The following is a 17,860-nucleotide window of genomic DNA, read 5'->3' on the forward strand; positions in this document are numbered from 1 at the left end:
AGGAATAGGTCCCAGGAGCTTGGCCTGAGGAAGTCTGGGTGTTGCTGGCCATTGATGGGGCTGACAGCATGAAGCTGGCATGCAGCTGAGGTGTGCAAGAGAACGTCCATGTTTCTGGGCAATAGCTCAGGAGGAAAGACCATGCCAGGCCTAGAAAAAGGACCTTTCCTAATTGGGGGCTACCTCTGTGAGACCCAGGACAAGTCACTCAGAGCCATCATACCTGTAGGGCCTGGGACAGCCGAACGAAGTCCCTCTGCACCTGTTCACTGGTCTCCAGCTCGGCCTGCAGCCGCAGTGCCTTGGCCCTCTGTTCCGAGAGGAGGTCTGTGAGCTGGGCCTGCAGGGACAAGATGTGGAGCTGGGGCCTGACTCATCTTTGGCTAGGTGAGAGGGTGGGTGGCCAGAGTCATGGGATGACCCGCATTGGTGTCCCTTCAATACCACCAGACTCTGGCTTCCTTTGGTTCAAGCCAGGTGGCTGATGCAGGGCTTCCTGCTACCTGGTCTGAGGGAGACAGGAAGGGTGTGAGGTGGGACATAACCACACAGGTGTGTTACCCACGCCATGCCACCGGGTGCCACTCACCTTGCATTGCTCTTGCTGGACTCGCTCTGTCTCTATCCTCAGGCTACACAGGGAGGCTGGGAAGTCAAGGAGCAGGGAGAATGGGAGTCAGGCCCCACGGTCCCGTCCTACTGTGTGGCCCTCCACAAGGTGCTGACCCTACTCACCCTCCAGCACATCTGTGGGATCGAGAGAGAGAGAGAGGTCAAGGCTGGATCTCCCTGCACCTCCTCCACCCGTGCCTGACCCAGGGGGCCCTGCGGTGGCTTGTTCCTCCCCGACCTGTCTCTTCTCGTTGCGCCCTCAGCTGTCCCTCCAGGCTGGCCCTGGCCGCTGTTTCCTCCTCTAGTGCCTCGCGCAGCTTCACGATTTCAATGCGCAGGCGCTCAGCCTCATGCTCCTGCGCCTGTTGCCTGGCCCGCGCCTGTTGCTGGGTGTGCCGCACCAGCAGATGGAGCTCCTGCGAGAGACACAAGGGGTCTGCCAGGCACAGGGCAGCAGAGGAGGGCAGGAACCACTGGCCAGATGCAGAGTGTGGAAGGAGGGAAGGGAGGGAGGAGGGCGTTAAAACAGAAAGGACGCCAGATGCCACTGTCAGAGTGGTGATCCGGCTGCAGACTCATAGTGGGATGAAGAAATGGCAGATCACGACTGCCACATGGTATGGAGGGCTTCCACGAACAGTGTGCAAAGTTCCAGAATATCTATAAGTTTCCAAACAACTCAAGTTAAGGCTCCATTATGTATATAATGAAAACAACACTAAAGGAGAGCAGGGAGGCCTGGGGATGCTCAGCTGACAGGGTGCTTGCCTAGCAGGCATAAGCCCCAGGTTTGATCCCCAGCACTATATAAAAACTGGGGACAGTGCTGGAGTGCTGGTGGCGCACACCTTTAATCCTAGCACTCGGGAGGCAGAGGCAGGCGGATCTCTGTGAATTTGAGGCCAGCCTGGTCTACAGAGTGAGATCCAGGACAGCCAGGGATACACAGAGAAACCCTGTCTCGAAAATCAAAAAACAAACAAGCAAAAACCTAAACCAAACCAACCAACCAAACACAAAAAACGGAGGAGAGATGGTAGTGTGGGACTGTAATCCCTGCACCCCTGAGGTGGAAGCAGTGAGGCCAGAAGGTCAAGACATCCTTGGCTACACAGCGAGTTCCAGGCCAGCCTAGACTACAGGAGACCGTCTCAACAAAACGAAACAACACACACATACACAAACCAACAAAAAAGAACAGGAAATCGAGACTAAAGACTACGGGGTCACAGTGAAGTGGATGCTGGCAGTAATTCTCGGGGAAGAAAGAACAACCAGGTGACCTACAAGTTCACGAACAAATTGTTTATAACCAACACAGACCACCATGGAGGATCGGTTCAAAGGTTCTGAAGAATTCAATCTTAAGGTCCTGATGTCACTTAAAAATAGCAAATAGCACCTGGTGTGGTTTGGGGCCTATGATTCCACACTCAGGAGGCCAGCCTGTCTCAAAGAGAGACCTGTCGCAAAAAAAGAAAAAAAGACAAGAAAAGAAACAAGGGCTCAGAGTATGGTCAGCTCAGCGGGACAGTGCTTATCCAGCCCGCAGGGGACTGTGGCTAACCCCTGCAGGGAGGACAGTGCGGGCAGCGTGGGCTGTAGTCAGATGGCAAACACAATCACCGCTCCCTTCGCTTGTGGCCAGCACTTTTTAATTCTTTCTCTTCATGCCAACCCTGGGGAGATGGTATGGGTCCATTTATCAGATGGAGAAAATAAGTCTTAGACACGGCCAATTCATGAGAGCCAGGGTCTGTCCTCAAGTGTCCTTGGAGAGGGGTTGACATCAGGCATTCGGGTGCCATTTACCTGGATGGAGTTGGGCAGAGCCTCACCCTCATTCTCCCACGGCTCTGGGCCCTGGAGGGCGGAGGAGGGCAGCTGCTCAGCCCGGAGTCCTTGGTTTTCTTCATTCAGTCTCTTAACCTCAAGGTGCAGGCACTTGTGAGAAGTGGCCAGCTCTGCCTGGGGACATACAAAGTACAAGGCAATTAGAGGAACTGGCCTCTCTAGTCCCTGAGGCTAAACCCAGAACCCCAATGCTAGACTGCTATCTAGAAAGCCCTGGCCGCCTGACCCGCTGAGAAAAAAATGGAACCTTTTTCTCTGTGTAGTCCTGGCTGTCCTGGAACTCACTCTGTAGACCAGGCTGGCCTCAAACTCACTGCCTGCCTCTGCCCCCTGAGTGCTGGGATTAAAGGCGTGTACCATCACTGACTGGCCCAAGAAGAAACTCTTTATTGCCCTCTCTGGCTCTAACTTCTTCAGATTCTGTCCCTGCTGACACACTGGCATCCACAGCCCACCGTGGGTATTTCATTTAGATGGTATATTTTTCTAAAAAAGATTTATTTCAGCCGGGTGTGGTGGTGTACATCTTTAATTCCAGCACTTGGGAGGCAGAGGCAGGTGGATCTCTGTGAGTTCGAGGCCAGTGTGGTCTACAAAGGGAGTACCAGGACAGTCAGGCCTGTTACATTGAGAAACCCTGTCTCAAAAAACCAAAAAAAAAAAAAAAAAAAAAAAAAAAAAGGATTTATTTCAAGTGTATGAGTGTCTGCCTACATATATGTATGCACATCCATATGAGACAAGTGTGCTTGGTGCCCATGGAGGCCAGGAGGGGAGGTCAGATCTCTTGGAACTGTGGTTACAGATGGTTGTGAGCTGCCACATGGGTGCAGAGAACTAAACGTGGGTCCTGGGAAAGGAGCAACCAATGCTTTTAGCCACTAAGCCATCTCTCCAGCTGCCCCCTCCCCTTTTAGAGATGGAGTCTCACTATGTGTTTCAGGTTGGCCTGAACTGGTGATCTTTTGTCTCAGTCTCCTGAGTGCTAGGACAGGTATGTGCTACATCTGGCCACAACACGTTTTTTTTTTTTTTTTTTTTTTAAGTCCAGGCTGGCCTCAAACTTGCTGGCAGTCAAGGATGGCTTTAAACTTCTTTTTAAAAAAACTTATGAACATGAGCATGAACATTTGCCTTCATGTGGTATATGTATCATGTGTGTCCTGGTGTCTGAGGAGGCCACAAGAAGTATTGGATACCCTGAATCAGGAGTTACAGATAGACGTGAGCCACCATGAAGGTACTGGGAACTGGACTTAGGTCTTCTGGAAGACAAACGAACGTTCTTAACCACTGAACTATATCTCCAGGCCCTTCTGCCTCCACCTCCAGAGTGCTGGGATTACATGCATGTGCCACTATACCTGGTCTGTTTACATGGTGCTGGACATTGAACGCAGGACTCTGTGCATGCCAGACAAGCACAGTTCTGCAATGTGTTTCTAAAATTTATTTTTATTACATTGTGTGTGTGTGTGTGTGTGTGTGTGTGTGTACTGTGTAGTGTATCATTCAGGCTAACTTCAAACTCATGATCCTCCTGTCTCAAACTCCTGCCTGCTGGGCTTGCACCTGACTTGGAGGTCAGAGGACAACTTGCCAAGTCAGTTCTCTCATTCCACATGGGTCCTGGAGATCAAACTCAGGTTGTTAGGCTTTGTGGCAAGTGCTTTTACCCACTTGAACCATCTTTTGTTTTTTTTCGAGACAGGGTTTCTCTGTGTAGCTTTGTACCTTTCCTGGAACTCACTCTGTAGCCCAGGCTGGCCTCGAACTCACAGAGATCCACCTGGCTCTGCCTCCTGAGTGCCACCACCGCCCGGCTTAAACCATCTTGCTAGCCCCTCAAACATGCTTTTTTAAGTGCCAAAGTAATTGCCAACTTTATTTAATTTTTTAAATATCTATCTATCTATCTATCTATCTATCTATCTATCTATCTATCTATCTATCTATCTATCTATCTACCTACCTACCTACCTACCTACCTACCTACCTATCTATCTATCTTTATGTGTGAGTGTTCAATCTGCATGTATGCCTTTATACCAGAAGAGGGCATCAGATCCCACTACAGATGGTTGTGAGTCACCATTGCTGGGACTTGAACTCAGGACCAATGGAAGAGCAGCCAGTGCTCTTAACCTCTGAGCCATCTCTCCAGCCCCATGTAATTGTCAACTTTAAAACTTGGAGGCAATATACACATTTCCAGATCTCTGGCTTCTCTTTAAAAGCAGGATGTCTGACCACACAGATCTCGCACACTTTTGGGTGGAACTGGTCGGTGTGTGATTTGCTTTCAGTCCTAATTCTACAGACTGGATCGCATTAGCTCAGTTTACAGATGGGTAAGGAGTACATTCTAAGGTTGTGGGCTTAGTTCAAGATTACATAGTTCTGGCCACAGTCAGGCCACCCCCAAGGCTTTCACTCACCTAGTGAGAGCAGCTGGGTGGGGGGCAGGGCTGATACTTGGCTTTCCATGCCCTCCAGGGCCCCAAGTGCTCTTGACCTCTTACCCCAGACGAGGCACTCACCATCTGCAGCTGCACACGTTCTTGGGCCTGGCTCACGGTCTCTTGCAGAGTCCGAAGCAGTTGTTCTGAGTTCTGGACCTGGGCCAGGAGCACCTGCATCTAAGGAGGAAGGAAGGTAAAATAAGAGAGATGTGGGGGTGGGGGTGGGAGGAGCCTCGGGTGGCCCCAGGAAAAGAGGCTGAACTTACTTGCTTGGCACAGTCCTCATTGCTCCGCCTCAGCCCCTCTTGCAGCTCATCTCGTTCACGGCTGACACTTTCCAGGTCCTTCTGCAGCTGCCGTCCCTGCCAGACGGAGACCCCAGACTTGTCTTTCAGCTCTGCTGGAGGGGATTATGCCTATTCTTCCCTTCCCCATCATCCCTCAGGAGGTCCCACGGAGCCTCCAAAGTGGAGAGACACGTTTCACTTCCTGCCATCTCTGCTGCCATCTTCTGGGCTACTTAAAATTTCTTCTTCTTTTTTCCCCCAGTGCTGTGGACTGAATCCAGAGTCTTGCACAGGCTAGGAAGTGCTCTACCACCGAGCCATACCCCACCCCTTTTCAGTTTTGTTCTGGGCATTTCTCACCATAACATTATCTTCTACAGCATCCCTACCCATGCTCTGCCCAACTTCCTTTGCCGGGAGGGGACCTTTCTCCCCACACTGGCCTCCCCAATGGAGCTTTAGTGCAGACATCATACATACCAAGCAAGGGATCCACTCACCTCTACCTGCAGCTGCTCCCACTGGCTATCTGGAACAAGTTGGTACCCAGGAGGGGGTAGGTAGATGCCCTCAGGGACCAGAGTGCCAGTGGACACCAGAGAAGCCGTCTCTTCCTGCTCAGGGCTTAGGCCCTGGGTGCCTCGTAGGGAGGTACCACTGGCCGCCCCACCGAGGGAGAAGGAAGAGATGGAGGCACTGTCGTCACAGTTGTGGGCAAAGGCCTCTGCCGCTGAGCCTGCGTCTCCACCTGGCTCCTCCGAGGGTTCCAGTGGAGGCGAGGGGTTCCTTGACAGTGGAAGCAGCTCCGTGGAGCCGTGCAGGGAGGCAGGCTGCTTTGGTCGTCTCTAGGGAAAAGTGGGAGGGAAGCGGCTGGCAGCCAGCGTTCTGGCACCCCTCCTTCCCTCAGCACCCCGGGTGTCCCCCTTCCCCTCACTTGGATCTCCTGGATCAGCTCTTCCGCCCTCAGCAGCTTCAGTTTCAGCTCCGCGATCTCCTGCTCCATGGGTAACACAATTTCCCGGAGCTTCTCTGAGTCTTCATGAGCCTGGAGGGATGGGGCGTTGGGCAGTGACAGCCCCTCCCTCCTGAATGATGGCCACCAACTGTTCTAATCCTCCTGAAGGTTATGCCCACCCATAAGATTCCAGAACACATGCTCTAAGTGCTTCCAGGGAAAGAGGCCCAAGGCCGTGACTAGCTTCCTCTTGTCCACTCATTCTTCGTCCCGACATGCACATTTTATACCATAGGACCTCCTCTGGTTTTTAACTGGGCACGTGCTCTCAGTTCTCTATTACCATCTACAGCTCTCAGCTTCTCTGGAAGTAAAGGTGATCACACAACGTAGTTCTAGCTAATGAGATGTAAGCACATATGTAATATGTGAATTTACAGGCCAATTCCTTAAAGGAAGCTGTGCCTTTCTTTATAACTCCTGCTGACTGAATGTGGATATGATGCCTGGCATTCAAGCAATCATCTTGGACCGTGAGGCCATCTACTAGCTATAGTCAAACAGCAATACAGTAGCCTAGGTTTCTTTTCTTTTTTAAAAAAAAATTAAGTATTTTATCTTATGTGTATGCATGTTTTGCTGGCATATGTACATACATCGTGTGCATCATCTGGTACATTCAGAAACCAGAAGAGGGCGTCTGGTCCTCTGGAACTAGAGTTACAGACAGTTGTGAGCCATCAAGTAGGTTCAGGGAACTGAACCTGGATCCTCTGGAAGAGTAGCAAGTACTTTCTTAACTGCCGAGTCCTCTCTCCAGTCCCAGAAGTCTGGGTTTCTAATGACTGTTCTATCAGTATGGACTTTAAAGAAAAAAATAAAACAAGCAAACAAACAAAACTATCTTATTTAAACTACTGCTGATTTGTATCTCTGATTGCATGCAGCCAACCTCATCTTAACTGACATGTCTTCCCATCCTGCCATCCCAACCAGAAGGCTGATCATTTCTTCACTATCTCCTTTTAAGCTTGGGATCCTGCATGGGGTCAGTAAAAACAGTCCTGCTGGGCGGTCGTGGCACACACCTTTAATCCCAGTACTTGGGAGGCAGAGGCAGGTGGATCTCTGAGTTCCAGGCCAGCCTGGTCTACGTAGTGAGTTTCAGGACAGCCAGGACTACACAGTGAAACCCTGTCTCAAAAAACCACAAAACAAACAAACAAACAGTCCTGCCCCCTGCCGCGTGCTCCAGGCAACGTGCTCCAGTCATGCTTCATCTGTTACCATCTCTCTCAGCTATTTTGACCACTTGAATCCCTCAAAGTCTCCTTAGACAAACTAATTTAACTGTACATGTCACAGACAGGGTGTCTGAAGGTGTCTGAAGACCTGGAATGCATGCTCTATGTACAGCAAAATACACGGCACAGCTGAATAAAGCATCAGAACCTGCCTGACAGACTTGAAGCTCCTTCTGCTCTTCCAGGGGCTGCCACTGAGCCACACCCTGTCCTCAGAAGGCCTGGAAGCGAACAGCAATTTCTAGTGGAGGCTGCAGGTCAAAGACTTCCTTTCCTGGGCCCCACATCCCAGCTGGCTTTGACCCTGAGCTTCTGATCCTTCCACAGTGCCAGCACAGACATGTGCCACCGTGCCCGGTGTTATGCAGGCCCGAGACTGAACCCAGGGCTTCACACACGCTAGGCAGGCACTCCAGCGACTGACCACAGCTCCGGCCCTGAGCTCCTGTTTGACCTTTGTTTTCACGAGTGGGAAATGGACTCTAGCTCTTGTTTCCTTGAGATCTAATTACTAGCCTCACAGAGCTTCTGCAAAGATCAAGTAAGGTAAGAATGCATACTGCTCATAAGAGGAAGCATATGGAAATATACACGTCCTGGAATTTAATTGTTTCCATTGTCTCTTTGGTGGAAGGGTTACTACGTACCCCGAGGCTGGCCTCAAACTCCTAATTCTTCTGCCCAGCTTCCCCGGGGCTGGATTATAGGTATGTACCACCACGTGCAGGTATTAAAAATAGAGAGAGTTCTTGCCTATCATGCACAAATATATATATATATATATATATATATATATGTATGTATGTGTGTGTATACACTTGTACACACACACACATACACCTCTTTTTCAGGTTTCTAACTGGCTATGGGTGTGCATGCCTATAAATCTCAGCACTCAGGAGCTGAAGCAGGAGGCCTTTGGCAAGTTCAAGGCCAGCCTGGGCTACACAGCAAGATCCTGGTTCTTACTATGTTATCCAAGCTGTCTTGAAGCCCTGGGCTCAAGCCATTCTTCTGCCTCAGCCTCCCAAAGAGCTGGGACTATCAGTACCTGTCGCCACACCCAGTTTCCTATTGTTATTAATGACAGAAACAATAAAGGAGGCATTATACCATAGGGACCGAGTACAAGGACAGTTCACACTGTTGAGCACTCAGCAGTGTCCAGCACAGAAAGGGTTAGTTTCCTTCCTCCACGTGACTGACCTTGTTTATAGAGGTAAATAAACTTGGTCACTTCTAGCAAGGATCCTGCCAAGCACTCAACAATGGAGAGGCTCAGTGTCTACCTGGAGTCATTACTGTGTCCAGTGACAGGCTATGAGACACCAACAATCACTATTGTTCCAAACCCCAGGGATAGGCAGTCCATCCCACCCCAACCTTTTCCATTTGCTTCTCCAAGGAGTCCAGGGGGTGGGCCCGGGCCAGCAGCTTTTTGAGGTGACCCAGCTCTCGATCCTTCTCCTCAGAGTCCTGCTGCTGCTGCTGCCGCTCCTGTTTCAGGGCTGCTATCTGGGTCTCGTAGCTGCTGATGGAGTCTGTGGGAGGGAAGGGTGGGTGCTTGGTGTCTGCTCTCTCCAAGGTGGTCAACTGTAGCAGTTACCACGGTGAGCTGGGCAGAAATGGACCTGGGCAGGACCTTGGCACCTCTGTGTACTAGTGTCCTCAGGAGCAAGAGGGAGTGTGTTTGACCCCGGGGGGTTTCAGGATGAAGTGAGACGATCTATGGAAGGTGTCAATCATCTGACATACATAAGGGCCAACTGCACAGTATGCTGCTCAGATACATTCCAACTGAGAACTGGCCCCAAGGTATTTTTACTAAAATCAGGCAAGTATGAGGCCTTGTTATTAGTAAAAACAAAGGAAGTAAGATATCATAAGGACTAAGAACAAAAACAGAACCCACTCCCATCCCAGCACAGCAAACACAACAAACCCAAATCCCCCAAAACCCAAGTTGAAAAGTCATTTAATAGGAGACTGTTTGGGCACATGCAGAAAAGAAAACTGAAAGTATTCCTTTCACATCATTCATAATGCATAAATTCACTCAAGTGTGAATCCTCCATTTTGCCAGGAGGTAATCTCACAAAGAAACAGATCATCGCATTTTGCTTAGACATAGTGAAAGCCAAGGACAGACTGAATGTCATGAGACACGAGACACAGCCTGCAGGATGGAGTGAATGGGAGAGCTGGCTAAATGATGCCTTCTGAGATAGCCAAGTTGGGCAGAATGGTGACCGACAATTTCCAAATAGCCAACAGCTGGCTGATGGGTGTACCTTCCCTCTCAAGCACAGTGTGATATTATCTTGATTTTGTGGCTAAAACAGGACCTGGACCCTAAGACAAGTCAAACACAGTTCAAGGTCCTGTTTATGTACCCTGTGACAGGAACTGCAGATTCTGACTGCAGTATGGGCTAGAATTTCTATTTATTTACTTATCTATTTATTTATTTATTTAGACAGGGTTTCTCTGTGTAGCTATGGCTGTCCTAGAATTCACTCTGTAGACCTTGAACTCACAGAGATCTGCCTGCCTCTGCCTCCCGATTACTGTGATTAAAGTTGTGTGCCACCACTCAGCAAGCTGGAATTCTTATTATGGAAATTGTCACTTTCTCTGTGACTTATGCAGTGGTAAACTGTACCACTGAAGAATCAATTATGGTAGCCAAAGGCTGGGCATGGTGGTACACCCTTTAATCCTATCATTCATAAGGCAGAGGCAGGTGGATCTCTGTGAGTTGAAGGCCAGCACGGTCTACACAGTGAGTTCCAAGACAGCTAGGGCTATGCAGAAAGATTCTGTCTCAAAAACAAAACAAAACAGAAATAAAACAACAACAACAAACCTTTATGGTAGGGCAGGAATCTTGGTGTTTGGGAGGTTGAGGCAGGAGGATTGTAAGATTGAGGCTAGCTTAAGATACATATTGAGACCTAGTGTCAAACAAATAAAACTAAACTAAGCTAAAAATATCACAAATGTAGGGCTGAAGATGGCTCAGTTGGTACAGTACTTAGCATGTAAGTATGAAGTCCTAAGTTCAAATCCCAGGTATCCACATTTAAAAAACAAAAAACAAACAAACAAAAAACCAGAGCTCAGTGGCTGCTCTTCTAGGGAACTCCAGGTTCAATTCCCAGCACCCACATGCTGCTCACAACCATCTGTAACTCAGTTCCAAAGGATTCAACACCCTTTTATGGCCTCTGAAGGCCCTGTGCGCAGCAGTGCAGACATACATTCAGGCTGAACACCCATACACATAAAATATAAATAAAGGCTAAAAAAACAAAGATGCACAACAGCACGTGCCTGTGACCCCAGTGGTGAGGAGGCAGAATTGGGCTCCCTGGCAGGTCAGCCTAGCTGAATGGTGAGCTCCAGATTCAGTAAGAGACCCTGCCTCAAAAATAATAAACCAACAAGTAAATAAGTAAAGATAAGGTGGAGAACAACTGAGGAGACACCTATACTGACCTCTGGCTTTCACATGGAAGTGTGCACATGTATGCACAACTGTATACAAGTACATACATACAAACTTGTACAAATGCATACAGAAAAAAGGAAAAATCTGATCTGCAAAAACACAGATTGCCCAGTTATTTGCATAACCAATGCTGAAGACCTTATATATATTCCTATTAACATGTCTCGAACAATCAATATTTGATAATAGTGATGAATATTTACTTTAGGCTGTGTAGATACAGCAATTAATCACACAGGCCCACCACCCGGCGCTCACAGCTCAGTGAAGATAACCATGACAATAGCAAGGATGTGGGGTGAGGAGGCCCACTCTCCAAACGATGGATCCCAGAAGAAGGAATGGTGTCCTGCGAGCCTGGCCAGGAAGGGGTGCTGGCTAGAGATAAGGGATGGAAGACAGAGCAACAGGGTCAGCATGGGCTGTTGTGTCTCGACATGCTGGCACACCAGAAGAGCCCAAACATAAGGGTGCACAAAGGATGTAGGAAGGGTGCAAAAGTGAAACCACGTGGCTAGCTCTCAAGGCTTTGAAAGCCAAACTAAGAGGTCTGAAAATAAGCTATAGATTTTCGGCATCTGGAGGTGGTGTTAAGTAGACATTAACATTTTGTTTTTTCTCAGTTACTTACTCATTTATTTTGTTTTGTTTTGTTTTCTTTCTTTCTTTCTTTTTTTTTTCAAAGCAGAGATCCTTCAGACTCTGCTTCCAAACTGCTAGGATTATAGGTGTGTGTTACCATGCCTAGTCAATGTTTATTTTCTTGAAATAGTGTCTGACTGTGTAGCTCTGGAATTCACTATATAGACCAGGTTAGCCTGGAACTCAAAGATATCTCCCTGCCTCTGCTTCCCAAGTACTGGGACTCAAGACATGTACCACCATGCCTGGCTCCTTTATTTATTTTGAATTTATTTATGGCCTTCTACCATGTTCAGGCAGGTTCTCTGGTTTGTGCTGTAAGGGGTAGAGGTCAGAGCACACCCTGAGGAGCTGGCTTTCTCCTTCCCCCTTGTGGGTTGCGGGGATTGTACTCAAGTCATCAAGCTTTACCCACAGAGCTACCTCACTGGCTCTAGGGCATTATCTTAATATGAACTAGCATTAGATACAGAAGTTGCCAGACTGCCTGGGTTCACATCTGCTGCTATGTGGCTCTATCACTCCAAGCAAGTGAACCTGTCTGTGTTTCTGTGCTTTTTCTGTAAAACAGTCAGATATTAACTCCTGCTTCCAAGAGTTTGTTAAGAAGATTAAACACAGCCAAGGATGGTAGCTCCTACCCAGAACTCTAGTACCTAGGAGGCTGAAGCAGGAGGGTTACCTTGAGTTCAAGGCTACGCTGGACTATAAAATGAATTCCTGGCTAGCTTGGGTTACAGTGTAAGATCCTGCCAGGAAAAAAAAAATAGGGCTGGGGATCTGGCTCAGGGGGTGGAGTGCTTCCCCAGCACACACCAAGTCCTGGGTCAGATTCCCAGTACTGCATAAAACCAGGAGTGGTAGTACAGGCCTTAATCCCAGCACATGGAGAAGGGAGATCACAGGCTGAAGGCCATCGTGATGATTCAGTGGTTAAAGGCGCTTGTCATGAAAGGCTGATGACCCGAGTTCAGTATCTGGAACCCACACAAAGGTGGAAGGAGAGAACTGAATCCATAAAGTTGTCCTCTGAGCCAACATGTGTAGCCCAGCATGGATCACACACACACACACACACACACACACACACACCCCTAATTTTAAATTAAAAAAAAAAAAGATGAAGAAGTTTACATACAGTTTGAAACCAGCCTGGACCTTGTCTCAAAAAGTTAACTAATAAAAGTAAAAGAAACTAAAAAGATTACTTTATAGAGCATTTAGCTCTGTGTCTGGCATGTAGTAAGTGCTCAATAAAGAGAAGCCATGGTTATAACTTAGGATATAACTTTTTCTTTGGTGTGTGTGTAGGATAAAAAGGAGTCAAGGGAAAAAAAACACCCTGACTCTGACTTGACCCCAGGACCAGGGACTGAAATCCCACCAATCCCTGAGCTTGTCCCGGAATCAGGCCACAAAAATCCACTAATCCCGCTGGGTGGTAGTGGCAAACACCTTTAATCCCAGCACTCGGGAGGCAGAGGCAGGTGGATCTCTGTGAGTTTGAGGCCAGCCTGGTCTACAAAGCGAGTTCCAGGAAAGGCGCAAAACTACACAGAGAAACCCTGTCTTGAAAAACAAAAACAAAAACAAAACAAAAAAACAAACAAACAAAATCCACTAATCCCAAGGAAACCCCCCCCCCCCCCCAATCCTATATAAGGTCTGTGGCCCTCTTCAGTTTGCTACTGTTCTTACAGGAGGCAGCCACCCTCCTGGATTCTTCCTTCCCAATAAATCTTTAGAGTGAGGTTTGTTATGCAATGTGACATTTTTGCTGGAGCAAAGCCCAGCTGTAACAATTTTCATGGGAGCAGAACTGTAACACTTTGGCTGGGGAAACTTTCCCTTGGGGAGCAGAGCTGTAACAATTTTTGCAGAAGTAGAGCAGAGCGGAACTGTAACACTTTTGCTAGGGCTACTTTCCTCTAGTGGAGCAGAGTTGTTGCATTGGGGCACCTGAGCCGAGTTAATAACAACTTCCGTAGGAGCAGAGCAGAGCTGTAACACTTTCGCTGGGGAAATTTTCCCTTAGCAAGCAGAGCTGTAACAACTTTTGCTGGGGAAAACCCTCCCCTGCTGGAGCAGAGTTGTTACACTTGCATCTGGGAACCCTTTACCTGGAGCAGAGCTGTAAGCAGCTATGCTTACAATGACTTTGTGGTATTCCTTGGCTCCTGACTGCCAGGATACCTTTTCATCCCAGCTGGAACATTTACAGTGTGCACACTCACACAAGCCAGAGGTCAAAATCGGGTGTTTTCTTTAGTTGCTCTCTATCTTATTTTTTGAGATAGGGTCTCCCACTGACTTTGGAGCTCTCCATCTTGGCTATTCTGGCTGGCCAGCAAGCTTCTAGGGATATGGTCAATCTGCAACCTCCAGAGCTGGGATTACAGATAAACTGCCATGCCTGGTAGGGTGAGATGAGAATTTTTGGCAGTTTACTCTGGAAGCCAAGGTCAAGGGCAGACCACAGAGGGAGATCTGTAAGAGGATGGGGCAGTAGTTCAATAGAACTGGCCATAGTAATACTACTGCAGGACACAGAGTAAGGGCAGGTCTGCCGTCCTTGAAGGGACTCTGGCCTCACCCCAGAGAAGAGTGGAGAATAGGAAAAGGTGAGGAACCCTGGGACCAAGAAAGCTGGTGTCTATCAATCCACAGAGGCCATGAGGCAGAGGAAGAAAAGGAAGGAGATGCATGTATTTGTGTAGGGTGCTGAGCGGGTGCTTTGGAAGGAAACCACAGGACTAAACTCAGAGAGAACAGGCTGAGTCTAGAGCCCTGAGGCCCTGAGGGAAATGACAAGTTTCTGGCTCATATTCAGGGCTGATTTGACATCCTCAAGGATGAGAAACGACAACCGTGAGGGAATGGGTAAAGGTGAGTGCTACACCTAGCTGTGGCTGACAAGAGCTGATGTGACAACACTTGTGTTTCTCCTCAAACTGGGACACAGACTTCTCTCTGCTGAGCTACATGAAGCTCACTCGAAGCCTTTCCCGTTCTGTATTCTCTGTTAGAGGGACAGAGGTTGACGGTCTGGAAGGTGGGTGTATTGGGGATGGGTTCCTCACCTTTCAGGATGGCCTGCAGGGAAGCCACCTCCTCTTGGCACTGCCTCTGCACTGCGGCCACGGCCTCCGCCTTGGTGCTCTCGCTCACCTCCGCTACAGCCTTCATGGTTTCCATTTCTGCCAGTGCACTGGCCAGTTCGGCACGAAGCCGTCCGAGCTCACTTGACTCGGACGCGTCCTTTTGCCCATCTTGGGGCTGGGGATGCAGCGCTGTGGGGGGACAGGGACCAACCTTTCTTCCCACGGTTCGCAGGTCTCTTCACACTTCAGGCCACCCAGCAATCCGGTAACCCGGTCCCAGACTTCATCTGCACTCGCCTCAACCCACTCAACCCACTGGCCCGGCCCCTTCCCGCCTCTAGTAGTGTACTTATGAGCTCGACTGTCCAATTCCTCCCAGCGGCCCCGCCCCCTTTCCTGCTCCTCCCCACCTCTTACCTGTTCAACCCTCAGGCCACGCCCAGGCCAATAGCCAGGACCCCGCCCACCCTGGCGGGTGCTGTGCACCGCCCCCTTCCCAAGCCTCCGCCTGGCCGGCGGCCGCCAGCCGCCGCATTCGGCCCCGCCCCCAGCCTCCTGCTACCCACGTGCATGGCGGCGCCCTCACGCACCGACCCCTGGCCGCCCGCGCCGCCGGTCCTCACCTAGGGCTGCCGGCGCAGCTGCTGCCATCGTCTCAGCCCAAACGGCGGATTCCCGCACTCTCTGGTGATGGCACTCCCGCTTCCGGGTCCGCTCGGTTGTTTCCGGATCCGCTCGGCTGTTTCCGGATCGGGTCCAAGGGGCCGCGGAGGTGGAGGTGGGCGTCGTGCCGAGAGACGCCGAAGGCGTTCGAGTGGCTGCGGGGTTTGGGCGCCGCCTCTCTCGGGCCGCGCGCCCGTGTCGTCCCCCCCCCCCCCCCCTGCTCCCTCGCCTCCGGGAAGACCCGACGGCTCCGGATCTGCGGCAGTCTTCCCTGGTGTCTCCTAAGACTCCACTCGAGCCTACGTCCTGGGACGCCGGGCCTTAGCCCTGGAGGACGCGGCCTCCCCCTTCCCTCCGCTCGGCCGCCCTTCCGCCGCAGCCCGGCTCGCGTTACAGCGTAGCGCTGCCCAGCCCTCCCAGCACCTCCGCTCCGCCGGCCAGGGCTGGGTCGGCGTTCTGAAGCCTGGCGCAGTCCGTGGAGAGGTGCGAGACCTGCGTGTCTCCACCCCCATTTCCATACGGCTTCCTGCAAATCCCCTTCTCCACTCCCAGAGCTGTAAATCTTTCCTCTTCAGCCTGGGTCTAGGTCAATCTCTCATTATGTACGACCTCTCGCTTTGGAGGGTCACAGCAATTCAAACAAGTACAGAGACTGGATTCCCCTGCCTCCAAACCGGTTTTCTTTAAAGGACGCTTGCTTGAACTTGGGAAGTCCTTGATTCTTTGTGACCTCCTTGGAAGTCCTGTAAACTAACGCCAGTGTACTTTTTTTTTTCTTTCTAAACATCTGTAATATTGTTTTTATTACTAAGTTTTTAAATTTTATTTTTACTTACCGACCAGTTTCCCCTCCCTTCTGTCCTCCTGTTCCTTACCCCCCACCTCCTTTCTAACCCCCCTCCCCCATTCACTCAGAAAGGATAAGGCCTCCCATGGGAGTCAATAACGGCATAGCATATCAAGTTGAGGCAGGACTAAGCGCCTCCCCGCTCCTCAGCATCAAGACTGTGCCAGGCATCCCACCATAGGGAATAGGTTCCAAAAAGCCAGTTCATATGCCAAGAACGGATCCTGGTCCCCACTGCTAGGGGCCACAAACAGACCAAGCTACACAACTGTCTTCCACATGCAGAGGGCTTAAGTTGGTCCCATGCAGGCTCCCTAGAGTCCCTGAACTTCCATGAGCTCTGATCAGCTGTCTCAGGGGTTCCCCATCTTGACACCCCTGACTCCTACAATCCTTCCTTTCTCTCTTCAACAGACTCCTGGAGCTCGGCCCAGTGCTTGGCGGTGGATCTCTGTATCTGCTTCCATCACTTACTGGATGAAGGTTCTATGATGACAATTAGGGTAGTCACCAATCTGATTACAGAAGGCACCCTCTCTGCTATTACTAGGAGTCTTAGCTGAGGTCATCCTTGTGGATTCCTGGAATTTTCCCTGGCACCAGGTTTCTCCCTAACCCCCTAATGGCCTCCTCTATCAAGATGTCTCTTAAGTTGCTCTCCCTCTCTATCCCTTCCCCAACTCGACCATCCTGATCCCTCATGATCCTTTTCCCCCTATCCCCTATCCCCGCCTCAGTTTACCCAGGAGATCTCATCTATTTCCCTTTCCCAGGCTGATCCATGCGTCCGTCTTAGAGTCCTCCTTGTTACCTAGTTTCTCTAGGGCTGTGGATTGTAGCCTGGTTATGCTTTGCTTTACATCTACTACCCACTTATGATTGAGTGCATACCATGTTTGTCTTTCTGGGTCTGGATTACCTCACTCAAGATGATTTATTCTAATTCCATCCATTTGCTTGCAGATTTCATTATGCCATTTTTTCTTAAACCACCGAGTGATACTCCATTGTGATTTACCACATTTTCTTCATCCATTCTTCTGTTGAAGGGTGTCTAGGTTGTTTCCAGGTTCTGGCTATTATGAATAATGTTGCTATGAACATAGTTGAGCAAGTGTCCTTGTGGTATGATTGAGCATCCTTTGGGTATATGCCCAATAGTGGTATTGATGGGTCTTGAGGTAGATTGATTCCTAGTTTTCCGAGAAACTGCCATACATCCAGAGTGGCTGTACAAGTTTACACTCCCACCAGCAGTGGAGGAGTGTTCTTACTCCACATCCTCTCCAACATAAACTGTCATCAGTGTTTTTGATCTTAGTCATTCTGACAGGTGTAAGATGGTATCTCAGAGTCATTTTATTTTGCATTTCCCTGATGACTAAAGATGTTGAGTAATTCCTTAAGTGCCTTTTAATCATTTGAGATTCTTCTGTTGAGAATTCTCTGTTTAGATCTGTACCCCATTTTTAAATTGGATTATTTGGTATTTTGATGTCTAGTTTCTTGAGTTCTTCATATATTTTGGAGATCAGCCCTTTGTCAGATGTGGAGTTGGTGAAGATCTTTTCCCATTCTGTAGGCTGCCGTTTTGTCTTATTGACAGCGTCCTTTGCCTTACA

General features: G+C 49.5%; 1 protein-coding gene across 4 annotated transcripts in view; it reads right to left on the minus strand.

Moving 5' to 3' along the window:
- The window catches only part of Rabep2 (rabaptin, RAB GTPase binding effector protein 2), a 16,302-nt gene extending 718 nt beyond the window's left edge, over positions 1-15,584 (minus strand). Inside the window, exons 1-12 of one of the 4 annotated variants that reach the window (XM_052711964.1) lie at positions 15,319-15,580; positions 14,708-14,917; positions 8,858-9,015; positions 6,150-6,260; positions 5,716-6,060; positions 5,195-5,290; positions 5,007-5,105; positions 2,425-2,580; positions 851-1,028; positions 736-747; positions 590-645; positions 224-340 (exon numbers count right to left, since the gene is read on the minus strand). In XM_052711964.1, the coding sequence (XP_052567924.1) occupies positions 224-340; positions 590-645; positions 736-747; positions 851-1,028; positions 2,425-2,580; positions 5,007-5,105; positions 5,195-5,290; positions 5,716-6,060; positions 6,150-6,260; positions 8,858-9,015; positions 14,708-14,917; positions 15,319-15,379 (1,599 nt within the window). In that variant the 5' untranslated portion in view covers positions 15,380-15,580. The other 3 variants (XM_052711965.1, XM_052711966.1, XM_052711967.1) reach the window with 3 other exon arrangements.
- Positions 15,585-17,860: the final 2,276 nt, after the last annotated feature.

The sequence above is a fragment of the Peromyscus californicus genome, unplaced genomic scaffold, assembly GCF_007827085.1.
Source record: "Peromyscus californicus insignis strain IS unplaced genomic scaffold, ASM782708v3 Scaffold_4__1_contigs__length_199733344, whole genome shotgun sequence".
In the NCBI taxonomy this organism is placed as follows: Eukaryota; Metazoa; Chordata; class Mammalia; order Rodentia; family Cricetidae; genus Peromyscus; species Peromyscus californicus.